We start from the raw sequence: 12,979 nt of genomic DNA on the forward strand, positions 1-12,979 counted from the left end.
TAGTTGTCATGTATATGGTGACTTCTAAAGTTCTTACAAACACAAGTTCAATGTAAAATTAGTATTCTACAATCATCACATAATGTTGGTAAATATGCACATGAAACCATAGGTTTATAGTTGAAGCACAACTAAAATCAAAGTCATACAAATAATTACAAGTTTGTACAAGTTTGTTGAGAAGCTGAGAGAATGGTAAACAAAACTGCTCAACTTTAGCAAGAAAAAAACATTGGGACATGTAACAACTATCATATGATAAATCAAATGAATGACAATAACTAATAACATAAATTTTAAACCTAGTGACTTGCGTATAAAATTCTAGATTCCTCATCCCATTCTTTGAAAGTTACCATACATGGGTTATTTTGAATATTGTTTCGGTTGCTACATGGAATACTTAAAAATGAGGAACTTTAGGTGTAAAATGCAGTTAATTGGAACATAATTCAAGCTTGGTAATGAGATAAATATTGTAATTCATGTATGGTACAATTAATTAATATGAGAAATTCACAAAAATAGAAAGAAGATATCCAAGAGTGCAAAGATAATTATACATGCTGGATCATAATTAGGAAGAGATACAGAAGGAACTCCACTGAGAAATTTTCGGTTGCTAACGTAGGCCGATGTGCTACCTGCAAAATTCATGAGATTTTACAAAATTAAAGCAATGATGAACTTCAGATGCAAATATGCAATGAATTGGAAATAGCTTCAAGCTTGATCAGAAAATGTAGAAAATGAAATGCATAATTATTACTGGTTGGCTAGGATAATAAGCCAATGTGTTGCCTTTCAAAAATTGTATTATTTTAGAAACAAAGAATAAACACAAAAAATAGGAATAATGAATTGCAATTGAGAAAATAACCAGACCTATTTGCTCACCATTAGGTACAGGTACAGAAGGAACTCCATTGGGCAAATCTTGGTTGCTAACATTTGCTGTTAATTCACTACGTGATGGATGGAATGAGAAGGAATAATAAAAATTAGCACCATCAACCATGTACATTAACAAGGTGATCACGTATAAACCTGTGATATATGAAAAAAAGAAGTTCATTAAGTCCAAACTGAAGATACCGGCTATAACCAAACTTGGGTACTTGTGGCTTAGCATGTATAAAACTGTAATTCAATCAATAATAAAATCATGGATTAAAATAGCGGTTGATAGTTAAGGTAACGGAACAGCACACATTTCAACCCATTAAAAAATAATTCATATTTCACATCTAAAGTAAAAGATTTCCGTCATAGTTGACCTGAGATCTACTATAAATCAATTAAATTGTTAGCATTTATATTGCAAAAAATCAGTAAATTTGAGTTCTATCATAAATCAACTAAGGGCCCATTTGGATAATGAAAATATTGGAAGTAAGAAGTAGGTTATAGAAGTAACTTTCAAAAATATGAAGTAGGAAGTAGTGGAAATAGAAATTTTTTTGTTTGTTTCATATATTTTTAGAAGTAATGGAAGTAAAATTTTTTCCACTTCATTTAATTTTTTGTTTGGATAACATTTGGAAATATTACTAGGAAGTAATATGATCAATGAAAAGTTGTTAGAAGTAACTTATAAAGAAAATATTAATAAAAAATTATTTACTTCCTAATTAATATGCATTTCAACTACTTCCAAACTACTTCTCAGTATTGAGGATTGGAAAAATATTTTGAAAGTAAAGATGACACGTAGGCGCCACATAAGCGTTTAAGGAAGTATTGAAAATAAGTTTTTTCAAAGAACCAAACACACTTTTTGCTTGGAAGTAGCAAAAATAGCATTTACTTCTTTTACTTTAGCTACTTCATAATTACTTCGGTGCAAACAAATAGGCCCTAAGTCGTTTGCATCTACAATTCAAAAGCATATCGTTAATTGCTTTTAGAAAATGTCTAATCTAACCTTCATTAAAGGATAAATTACACAAAAAATACCCTATTGTTTACACGATAATTGCACCAAAGCACCCTCAGACGTAAAACCCTATGGATAAATCCCTAAAGTTTCTAAAAGTTGCACCCTAATACCCTAGAGTTTCAAATGCAACGTAAACGTAAGAATTTCCCTCGAAAATTCTTAAGTGAGACCACACGCTATTTTAAGAATATTTCAACCCCTTATTTTCTTTTAAATCTATTGTTAAACCTATCAAAATCCTATTTTAAGATAGAATTAGTGTGGACTTAAAATATGGTTTTACCACTGAGGGTACTTTGGTGCAATATTAATTAAACAATACGGTATCTAAGTGTAACTTGCCCTTTATTAATTAAATTAATCGAATGAGTAATTTTTTCCTTCCTTAGGTCCATTTCGTATCCGGCACCAACTCCTCGGATTGGGATCCTCTACTAAGGCATAGTGCCTCCTAATATCTCCTAATGCATCTCCACCTTTCATTGCATAGTACCTCCTCGTATTTTGTCTCCTAATGCATCTCCACCTTTCATTGCATAGTACCTCCTCGTATTTTGTGCTTATGCACAAAATGAAAGGTGGAGATGCATTAGGAGATATTTAGTACCTCCTCGTATTTTGTGCTTATGCACAAAATGAAAGGTGGAGATGCATTAGGAGATATTAGGAGGCACTATGCCTTAGTAGAGGATCCCAATCCCAACTCCTCCTGTACAGCTAGCTGCAAATGCCAAAGAGTTAAGATTAAAATAATATCCAAATCAGGAACGATAAGGTATCTACATACTAAAGACTTCTAACTAAGAAAGATGACTATTTACTCAGGAAATTAGAAGAAAATGCACAAGAAAGGAAGAAAAGGGGAGAAGAACATACCTCCATAAGGATCTAATTACCATAGGTGACAATAATATTGGAGGTGAGTTCTCATGTCATCATCCATTTTTAAAGTATCATCCCACCACTCTTTAACAGCTCTAATCTCCTTTAGCTTTCTGCAGGAGGCAGGTGTGTCGAAAGGAAGCTTCTTTAGCCTCTCACAGTGAGTTACTTCCAAACCCTCCAGAGATGGCAAATGAAGGGTGCAATCACAAATGGTTTCCAGCTCAGGTAAACCAAACAAACGTAGGACTCTGAGACTATACAACGTAACGACACCTGCTGGCTTGTTACCTGCTCTCTCTTTTTCTTCTTCTGCTTCTTTCGTGATCACCTGCTTCAAATTTTCGCAGGATATAACGTGCAGCATTTCAAGGAGTGGTAGGTTGATGAGCCAGCTCAAATGTTGCAATTTATCACAGGACCAGATACTAACGGCACGAAGCCTGGGAATCACATCATTCTGGTCCACCCCCCTCCATACCACCTCCTTTAAATTAGATAAATAACCAACAAATAGCTTGTTAGGAAATGAACCGTCGCACTGGTCGATGACTAGTTCTTCAATCTTACTTCGAAAATGTACCATAGCCAACGAGTCCAACTCTGACCAGGTGAGGTCGTTAGGTCTGTTTGGACGAGGCAATAATTGGAGAGAGGCCGGACCTTCCTCCTCTGCTATACGCCTACGGAGGTCCCAAATGGGCACGGATAATAGACCTAGCTTATCGAGATCTGTTTGTGAGCATGCATTGATGCTGAGACCTTTCAATCTCCCTTTCAAAGAGTCCATATTGTCAACAATCAACCTTTGAGACCCCACTCTAGCGCTGTCTAACTTCAGCACCTCCAAACTACGTAGGCTAGAAAATAATTCGCTAGGTACCTCTGAGATTAGATTGGCCTCTAGTAGCAGGTATTTTAACATCGTAAGTTCTTTCAGTTCCATAGGGAGACTAGCGATCAAATTTTTTGAGAGGTTAAGATATTCTAATTTGTTCAGCTGGCATACCGCAGGTGGGAAGTGATCTAGTCCATTACGAGATAGGTCCAAATATTTAAGTTGATGGAAATTCCGGACAACCTCAAGCTCTTTAAAACCAAGACGGTTTCCTTTGAGCATCAAGGTGTTTAGATTGTGTGCACCCTGGATGTTGGATGGCAACCTGGTCGTAAAGTTGTGCGTAAGCGACACTTTGTGCGCACCCTTCCTTGATTTTTGGTCCCCTAACGCCTTAGCTGGCCCGACTCCTGAAAGCACCACGCACCTCCTCTCATTTGCCCCGTTGTCTCGTGATATCCACAACGCCATATCCCGAATTAGATCATGAAGCCTCACTGAACCTGTAACAAAAGGGTCCACATTCCTTTCCAGTAAGCTGGCTTTCACGAGGCTATCGATTATCTTTCTCCCATTTTCGTAGGCCTCGCCAACAGTATCAAACTTGCCTACTAAGTCATGCCCCATCCAGCATTCTATGATTTCCACTATTGGGATGTCGGCATCTTCGGGCCACAGGGCACAAAGGAGGAGACACTCTTGTAATGATGGATATTTTAGATAATCATAACTAATTTTTAAAAGTGGGAGAGGATCATCCGCACGTGAGATCGCTGGGATTTTTGACTCACGGAGATCTCTGATGGCGTTCATCCAATCACTGACGTGGTTTTTATGAGCCATCGATCGGGCAATAGTAATGAGAGCTATGGGAAGGCCGCCGCACTCGTCAGCGACCTCGTCCGCAAGCTTAGAAGTAATTAGAGGATGAGAGTTGATGACTTCTTCTCCAACTTTCTCCCGAAATAGACGGCGAGCTTTTTCACGGCCCAAACAATCAACTTTTATAGTGTGACGAACGTGTTGGGGATTCGAAACAATCAATCGAACCCTTGCCCTTCCGGACCTTGTGTTGAAAGTAGGAAAGTAGGAATAAACCACAAATAAAGATCTAACCTTGCAAAAACAGTAAAAGAGACGAACACACAGATTTAACGAGGTTCGGCAACGTGCCTACGTCCTCGGGAGCCACACCACACAATCTTTCTATTAATTGAAAAAGAAAATACAAGCTCTCAAACAAGGGGTAAATCTCTCTGAGATTCTCTCTCTCTTAGCAGCCAAAAAGCTCTCTTTTTGATGTCCTTAAACCCTAAAAAACATTTGGGTATTTATAGAATCCTGAAACAAAACAGAGTCCCAAACGGTTTAGGAAACTGTCTGGGCGATTCGCGGTCGACCACCGTGCCAAGGCCGGTCGACCGGCCAGAGAAAAATCTGTTTACAGGGTCCTGTGCACATTTGCGGTCGACCGCAGCGGCCACGCCTCTCCTGCAGTGCACGCGGTCGACCGGATCTGCCACTGCGGTCGACCGCACAGTCTTCTGACTGTTTTCTTCGTCTTTTCGATTGCAGCTTCGGGTCTACACACTTAGACTAACAGAACGTGCATGTCCACGCACACCTGACGTGACCTCGTCGTCAGTATCAGCTTCTGCTTGAGCTCACCAGACGCGCCAAGATGTGGAACACCGACCTGATCGAGATCCACACGCTCCCATAGATCGTCCAGTAATATGACGAAGCTCTTGTCACTTAAGAAGTTGAAGATATTATTTTTGTGATCTCCTAATTCAGGAAGCTTCAAAGCTTTAACCATGAGAGCTTGAACCTTCTCAACCGTGCATTCTCTAGAAGCAGTGACAAGAATCACGCGGTGAAACCCCGATGATGGGTCTCTTGCCAACACGTTGTTGACGTGGTTGAGCACAGTCGTCTTCCCGACACCACCCATGCCCCAGATACCGAGCATCCCTTCCGCGCTGTTTCTGAGGAAGCCGAGCGCCACCTCGACTTTGGCCTCGATCTCTGATCCGGTCTCTGCACCGAGAGTACTGCTCGTGGACACGAGCTGCCCCACAGGCGGAGGGGGATACTTGGTGATTTGGACATTCGTGAGACTGCTCAGCTCATCCACCACTTTGGTCCTGCTATCAATTGCTTTCATGCTGATGGAGTGGTTAGACCAAAGATTGATGGAGAAATTGCAACAGAGGACGCAGCTTCTGTTTCGGTACTCGTTGATGATAGATTCAGCTTCTTTTTCGAGTTGTGCAGCGGACTTGAGCCATCTTTCGGCTTCCATTGTCGCCACCATCCCCGCTGGTTCATCGACTTTAATCTTATCCTCCACATCTCGCCGCTTGGCCTTCAATATCTCAATCTGGCTCTTGAGGGCTCCTACTCTATCACCCACGAAAAGGGAGTAGGATACATGGTCGATGATACCGTCTCTCACTCTTTCAAGGACTGGCTTTGCCAAATCAACGGCTAAGTCAGCCATGGTTAACAAAATTTGATCGAGAAAAATGTAAAAGAGAGGAAGAATTAGTGTTTTGGGTAATGCAGTCCTCTCCCCTTACAAACAACTTGTGTTATATAAAAACCGATTGGAGGAGATCTCGACGAGTTAAAGTCAATGTTCAAGTCTTTTAATTTTATTTTCCCTTGGGTGGTTGGCTTTGGCTTGCAAGTGGGAGCTTGATTAGGTTGGTGCAAATAAAATAACACGTTCATCAGCGCAGATCTGAATGATTAAGTTAACACAATTTTTTTTTTGGTCAATGAACTGTGAATTTTATTCATCTCCCAAATTTGAACATATAAGGTCAAACAAAGCTCCAGAAGCCTGGAGAACAAAAGAAAAAATTACAAACTTTCAAGTAGTTCTTTCATATGTACATGTGAACTATCATTTAGAATTTTACAAAAAATCGAAAGCTTGATATCTCTGAAAACTTGAGCAGGTAGCCTCCTCTTGTCCTGAAAAGTTCTTAGATTTCTCTCCCTCCAAATCATGTATATAGCAGCAGATAAGCACATCCTTTTCAGCTTCTTCATAGGACTTTTTCCTTTCAATTTGTGAGAGTACCAGTGCAGTAACAAGTCCCATGTACAGGACCTCCATTTATATCCCAACTAGCTCATCACCAAGGTCCATACTTCCGCTGAATATTGACATTCAAAAAAGATATGATCTCTAGCCTCTAACTGGTGACTGTCACACAGCACACAGTGAAGTTGATTTGTGCTCAAGATGTTCATTCTGCACAGTCTATCCTTGGTAAGAAGTCTAGAGTGACAAGCTAGCCAAAACACAAAGGCGTGCTTAGGGTATAGAAAGCCATCCCAAACTGTCTTAGCCCAAGCAACTGTATTGGTAGGTTGTATGAGAGCACTGTAAACTGCAGATAATAGAAGCTTGCCATCAGAGCAACAATCTGCTATTTTAGCCGTAACAGCATTCCCAAACTTACTCACGAGCATATCCCTCATTTTAAGGAGTTGCCTCCACATCCATGAGTCATTTGTCTTGGGCATTCGAATTGACGAGCAAAATGTCAATGTTAAGAGGACAAATAGCATTCGAAGGATGCCGGACAGCTAACGCAGATCCGAATCGACCGGTTAAAAACCTCCACGCTTTATGCGAGCAGCTACAAAAGTTTAGTATTTATTTGGAGGAGATAACTATGAAAGTATATGAACATCTATGAGCTACTTGTAAAAGATTACAGAAAAATATTTTTGAGAATGTTTTATTGTGTAATTGATCATAAGGGAACAAGACCGCTTGGCTCCCTTCCACAACATGAGAAGCCTTAAAGTGAGGGATATGTTTCTTCCAAGACAAATGATTCATGGGCATGGAGGCAACTCCTTAAAGTGAGGGATATGTTGTTGCTTAAGTTTGGTAGTGTTGACAATATTGAGGCTGTCATTACTGAATGTTATGCTGCTGACAAACTCCAACTATCTGCAGTCTACAAGTCTCTTATTCAGTCTACAAATACAGTGCCCTGGTCTAAAACTATTTGGGATAGTTGTTTATATCCTAAACATTCTTTCATAATGTGGCTAGTTTGTCATTCAAGACTTCTCACCAAAGATAGATTGGGCCGAATGGGTATCCTGAGCTCAAATCAGACTCACTGTGTCCTGTGTAATAGACAGGAAATGGAGACCAGTAACCACATCTTCTTTGAATGTCAATTTTCAGCTGAAGTCTGGAATTTAGTGATGGAATGGTTGAAATATAGATGGTGGTCATGTGTATGGGGTTTGGTTTTGAATTGGTATTCTTATAGTTTGAAAGGAAAGGGCCCTATGAAGAAATTGAAGAGGATGTGCCTATCCACTGCTGTTTATATGATCTGGAGGGAGAGAAATCGGAGAATCTTTCAAGGCAAAAGGAAGCTCCCTGCTCAGATTCTTAGTGACATCAAGTTTTCTGTTTTTGCAAAAGTTCTTAATGATAATTCAAATGTACATATGAAGTATATTCTTGAGAACCTGTAATTCTTTGGTTTCCAGCTCTGCTGGCACTTAGATGTACTGCTCATTCACAAATTAGAAGATGAATAAAATTAAGTTCATTGACAAAAAAAAAAAAACATGAGAAGCCTTTCCAATTCTTTTAGATGAATTGGTAGGAACGCCACCTCACTAATTTTGTTAGATAAGATATAAGATTAATCTACAGTTGGAAGTTCAAGTAAAATCGAGCATGTGAATGCCGAAGCGATCATGCTGCTACCATGTTAAACTTGCGAACATGTTGATGCACCAGCTAACATATATACATTATCTGTCTATTAAACTACGAAAACAAGTTCAGTTGTGCCACTTCTGTTCCATATATCAACTTGTTTGCAACCCATGTGGCAGATTCATTCAAAAATTAATAATAATAAATAAAAAGATTTTCTAGCCTGTATTTTATTAATATCTTTCATCACTAAGTGGCATTATGTACCTAACTAGTGCAAGACGTGTCTGGTCAACTATTTGCAACCCACATGTGAACTAGCTCCTTAACTTCCTACAGTATAACTAAGGCTAAATGACGCTTGAATAGTACCATAAAGTTTGTTTAATCTAGCACTTAAATATCACAACTTGTATTTCTTAAAAAAAAAACCACAAGATGTCCACCATTAGAATCCTTGTAACAACAATAATTTTTTGTCGTTTGGACGAAAGTTCCCTTCCATCTATATACTATTACTAATAAGTGTTACCCTTGATAACGCCACTTGGCAAAAATGTCACATGGCAAAAAATGCCACATGGCAAAAGTCTATCATTCTGGAAACCACCTCCTCACTCTAATTATTTCACCCACGCGTTGTTCTCCCTTTCCTCAATTCCCCATATTAGCCTTTCACCCACATCCCCTTAATTATTTCACCCACGCGTTGTTCTCCCTTTCCTCAATTCCCCATATTAGCCTTTCACCCACATCCCCTTACACCCACCTCCTCACCCCCTTTTTATTTCTTCAGCTCTAATTATTTCACCCACCTCACGCTAGAAATTTTCCCCCTTTCTTCGATTCCCAAGATCGCCTCTTCGTGTCTGTCGACCAGGGAATCCGTGCTCCGCCTTGAGAACCCAAGCGTCATAAAATTTACCTCGATCTAAATTCCTCCATCGATCCCCCTCGGTTTAAATGCTTAGATTTGCTGCGATCTAGATCTCTTGCTGTCCAATCGATCTCGATCCTATTGTTTTGATCTTAGATCTGTTTTCGTTGAGGTCTCGATGCTTTTCAGTCGGTTGTTCGCGAAGATCTTCAATCGGTTGTTCGCGAAGAATGAGATGATGATCCTGATGGTGGGTTTCGATGCAACCGGTAAAAACACTATCCTTTACAAGCTGAAGCTTGGAGAGATCGTCACCACGATCCCCACCATCGGTGAGCTTTTGGATCTGCTATTGTTTGGCTTTTTTTAATAATAATTCGTTTCGAGATCTAACGATGAGGAGGATAACTGTGACATGTGAATTTAATTAGAGAAAATTTAGTATATTTGCAGTCATAGATTAGGGGTGAGCACGGTTCGGTTCAAACCGAAAAAACCGACCGAACCGACCCGAACCGACCCGAACCGACCCGTTTTATGAGTAAGACGGTTCGGGTCGGGTTGATAATTTTTTAAACCGACCCGGCCCGAACCAACCGAATATATTCCCTTGCCTCAAACCCTACCCGTTTACCAAAAGACAAAGCAAGTCCTTAACTAAAAAATTACAACGTGTCTGGTCAACTATTTGCAACCCACATGTGAACTAGCTCCTTAACTTCCTACAGTATAACTAAGGCTAAATGACGCTTGAATAGTACCATAAAGTTTGTTTAATCTAGCACTTAAATATCACAACTTGTATTTCTTTAAAAAAAAACCACAAGATGTCCACCATTAGAATCCTTGTAACAACAATAATTTTTTGTCGTTTGGACGAAAGTTCCCTTCTATCTATATACTATTACTAATAAGTGTTACCCTTGGTAACGCCACTTGGCAAAAATGCCACTTGGCAAAAATAGCCCATACAATTATAAACGTCACCTGGCAATCACCTCATTTCCCCAGTTCTTCATTTCCCAAGCCGACTCTTCGTTTCCCCAGTTCTTCATTTCCTCAAAACCAATAGCTCTTCGATTTCTCCAATGCCGCTTCGGCTTCCAGAGAATTCGTGCTCCTCTTCGTCTCATCTTTTCAAACGTATTCACTTTGATCTACACAAACCTCCTCTCCTCTTCGTCTCATCTTCTTCTTCATCCTCACTCACTTCAAGAAATCTAACAGAGGGGAGAAAACCCTAACCCTAGCTTTAATCCAAACCCTAATGGCGACGGCTCCCATCTACGGCTCCTCTCTCGAGGAGGCCGAGCTCCGAATCAAAAACCTAAAATCCAAGTTCGCTGAATTATTCGACGGCGATCAGCCTGATCTTTTCGCTAGATCTCCAGGTTGGAATTTTAACATATTTTTGTGGTTCTGATTGTTTTGGTTTTGTTTTTTGTGGAACCGTATCTGATGATGATGGTGATGAGATTGAAGGGAGAGTGAATTTGATCGGTGAGCATATTGATTATGAGGGGTACTCGGTGTTGCCGATGGCGATTCGGCAGGATACGATTGTAGGGATCAAGAAGAGGAGCGATTCGAAGCCGCTGTTGAGAATTGGGAATGTTAATGATAAGTATAGCTTGTGTACCTATCCTGCTGATGCTAATCAGGTACAAAGATTAGTTTTTTTTGGAAATATATTATCAATGAGTTACAAGGGATTTTATGAGTTTGCTAAAGCGAAAGGATTCGATCTGGGCGCACCCGTCGGCCTTGATGTAGTTGTTGATGGGATAGTTCCTACAGGTGCCTTCCCTGTCCAATTATCGCTTTCTCTTTGTAATATTGTTTTGTTCTTCCAGAATATGGTAGTTTTATAAATTTTGTTTGAGCACCGTTGTGTCGTGGAACAAATAAAATTTTGGATATTCTTTTTGTCCAGGATCTGGACTCTCAAGCTCAGCAGCATTTGTATGCTCTGCCACAATTGCTATAATGGCTGCTTTTGATGCAAAGTATCCAAAGGTAGTCGTTTTCAAAATCTTATTAAAAAAAGCCATGTGTTTTTGCAATTTTAATGACATAAATTCAACAGCTTAGTTCACATGTGATAATCAGTTCAAGTAGTAGACTTCGTTCATTCTCTTTCCTTCTTTTGTGGGTGATTTTGGATTTTTAATTTGAAGTTGATAAGAGATACTGAAGTAAGTACCATTGGTACTATTTGATTTATCTCTACCTGTTGTACTGTAGGGAACTTTCTTCTGCTTTTGTAACGTGAACATTCCATAAGCTCCTTACTCTTGAGTATCTGGATCGCTTCTGTATGCCTTCTTGAAGTGATTTTTTCTGATGAATGGGTAGGATCTTTGATTGCTCCTGAAAGAGAGCTTAATAATTATTTTTCCAGTTCACATTCCCTAACCTGTTGAGCTGTCCTGGGTGCACTTTTCATTTTGTAGTCTTTATACTTTATATTGTATGGTTGGCGATTTATGCACATGCATTAGCTACTGGTCTTTTATTGATAGGAATTTAAATGCTAAGAAGTCCTTGCATTTTAATATTTCTTATTCTGTTTTCTGCAGAAAGAAATTGCTCAACTTACATGTGAATGTGAACGCCACATTGGAACACAGTCTGGCGGGATGGATCAGGTGAAATATTGCATGGCTTATTATTCCTTGTAAGCTTGCATTAATTTCATGAAATGCTTTGATGCAAAAAATAACTCTTATATCCTTACTTCAAACTGTTTTAAAGGTTGTACTTTCTGTCATGTACTAAGCGAGGTCGACACGCTTTGGTTTTATGAAGAGTTGAACTTTTAACCTTCTCTTCTGTAAGCTCTTATTGTTGCAGTCATGTATTCTTCCCCTTAGGTTATATGTTCATTAAATACTAGCTTCTGAAGAAACAAACTCTTTTTCATACTCAAGGCCCTCCTGTATGTTATACTTAATGGAAGTAAAATAATCTTGATCATCAACCTCTTGACAGTGCTCCATTATGATATTCTGCGTCATCTTATACTCCGTAGTTTGCGTGCTTGGGTGGAAGTGGTACTAGGATGAGCGACCTCTAGGAAGTCCTTGCTCGGGGTATGAGACACAAATTTTACATTTTGTTCTAGAATTTTTTTTTTTTGTATATTGTTACTAACCTATGTTTTTACACATAAGCTTTTCTTGGATATAGTTATACAGAAGTTATTGGCCTCATATCTTTCTCTTCTACCATGTGCAGAGGATTTAGCAGGGGTTAAAATTCTTCATGGTCTTGATTACTAATTCCGTGAAATCCACCACTCATAAATTGTTGATACTTTTCTTTCTTCTGGGGAAAATACATATGACAATCTTAGTCTAGCAGTAATGATTTCATTGAATCTTGATGTAAAGTCTGTTTGATGTACATTGATATATCCACCAATCAATACAATTTTATTGAATCATAAGGTAAAGTCTTCTATATGTTGTTACAGCTTGCCTCCATAATAACATGCATCTTAAGACATTTCTAGAGATAGTTTAGTCTTTATATATTATAAACTACATTTTTGGTGTAATCTTTAATTAATGAAGTATACCCTATTGAGATATGCTAAATATTTTTTGGGATATTTGTTTTTTAAGATTTAAACAAAAGACTCCTAATTAAGCTAATCTTTTATATGTTGTCGTTTTTTTAGATATTGATATATTACGTATCATATTTCTAAACAGGGTTATCTTATAATTGTTG

General features: G+C 38.9%; 3 protein-coding genes across 3 annotated transcripts; 2 read left to right on the top strand and 1 right to left on the bottom strand.

The window, feature by feature from the left end:
• LOC109846174 (putative disease resistance protein At1g63350) lies at window positions 618-6,200 on the bottom strand. The gene is made up of 4 exons (XM_020415397.1): window positions 5,261-6,200; window positions 2,816-4,674; window positions 898-1,047; window positions 618-644 (listed from the first exon to the last, which is right to left on the bottom strand). Exons 1-2 carry the CDS (start codon window positions 6,160-6,162, stop codon window positions 2,832-2,834), a joined length of 2,745 nt encoding a protein of 914 aa, XP_020270986.1. The 5' UTR covers window positions 6,163-6,200; the 3' UTR covers window positions 618-644; window positions 898-1,047; window positions 2,816-2,831.
• Window positions 7,554-8,177, top strand: LOC109846175. The gene has a single exon (XM_020415398.1). It carries the CDS (start codon window positions 7,554-7,556, stop codon window positions 8,175-8,177), a length of 624 nt encoding a protein of 207 aa, XP_020270987.1.
• LOC109846176 (galactokinase-like) lies at window positions 10,942-12,708 on the top strand. The gene is made up of 5 exons (XM_020415399.1): window positions 10,942-11,041; window positions 11,178-11,260; window positions 11,824-11,892; window positions 12,276-12,336; window positions 12,482-12,708. Exons 1-4 carry the CDS (start codon window positions 10,942-10,944, stop codon window positions 12,318-12,320), a joined length of 297 nt encoding a protein of 98 aa, XP_020270988.1. The 3' UTR covers window positions 12,321-12,336; window positions 12,482-12,708.

Source organism: Asparagus officinalis, chromosome 6 (genome assembly GCF_001876935.1).
Source record: "Asparagus officinalis chromosome 6, Aspof.V1, whole genome shotgun sequence".
NCBI lineage: Eukaryota > Viridiplantae > Streptophyta > Magnoliopsida > Asparagales > Asparagaceae > Asparagus > Asparagus officinalis.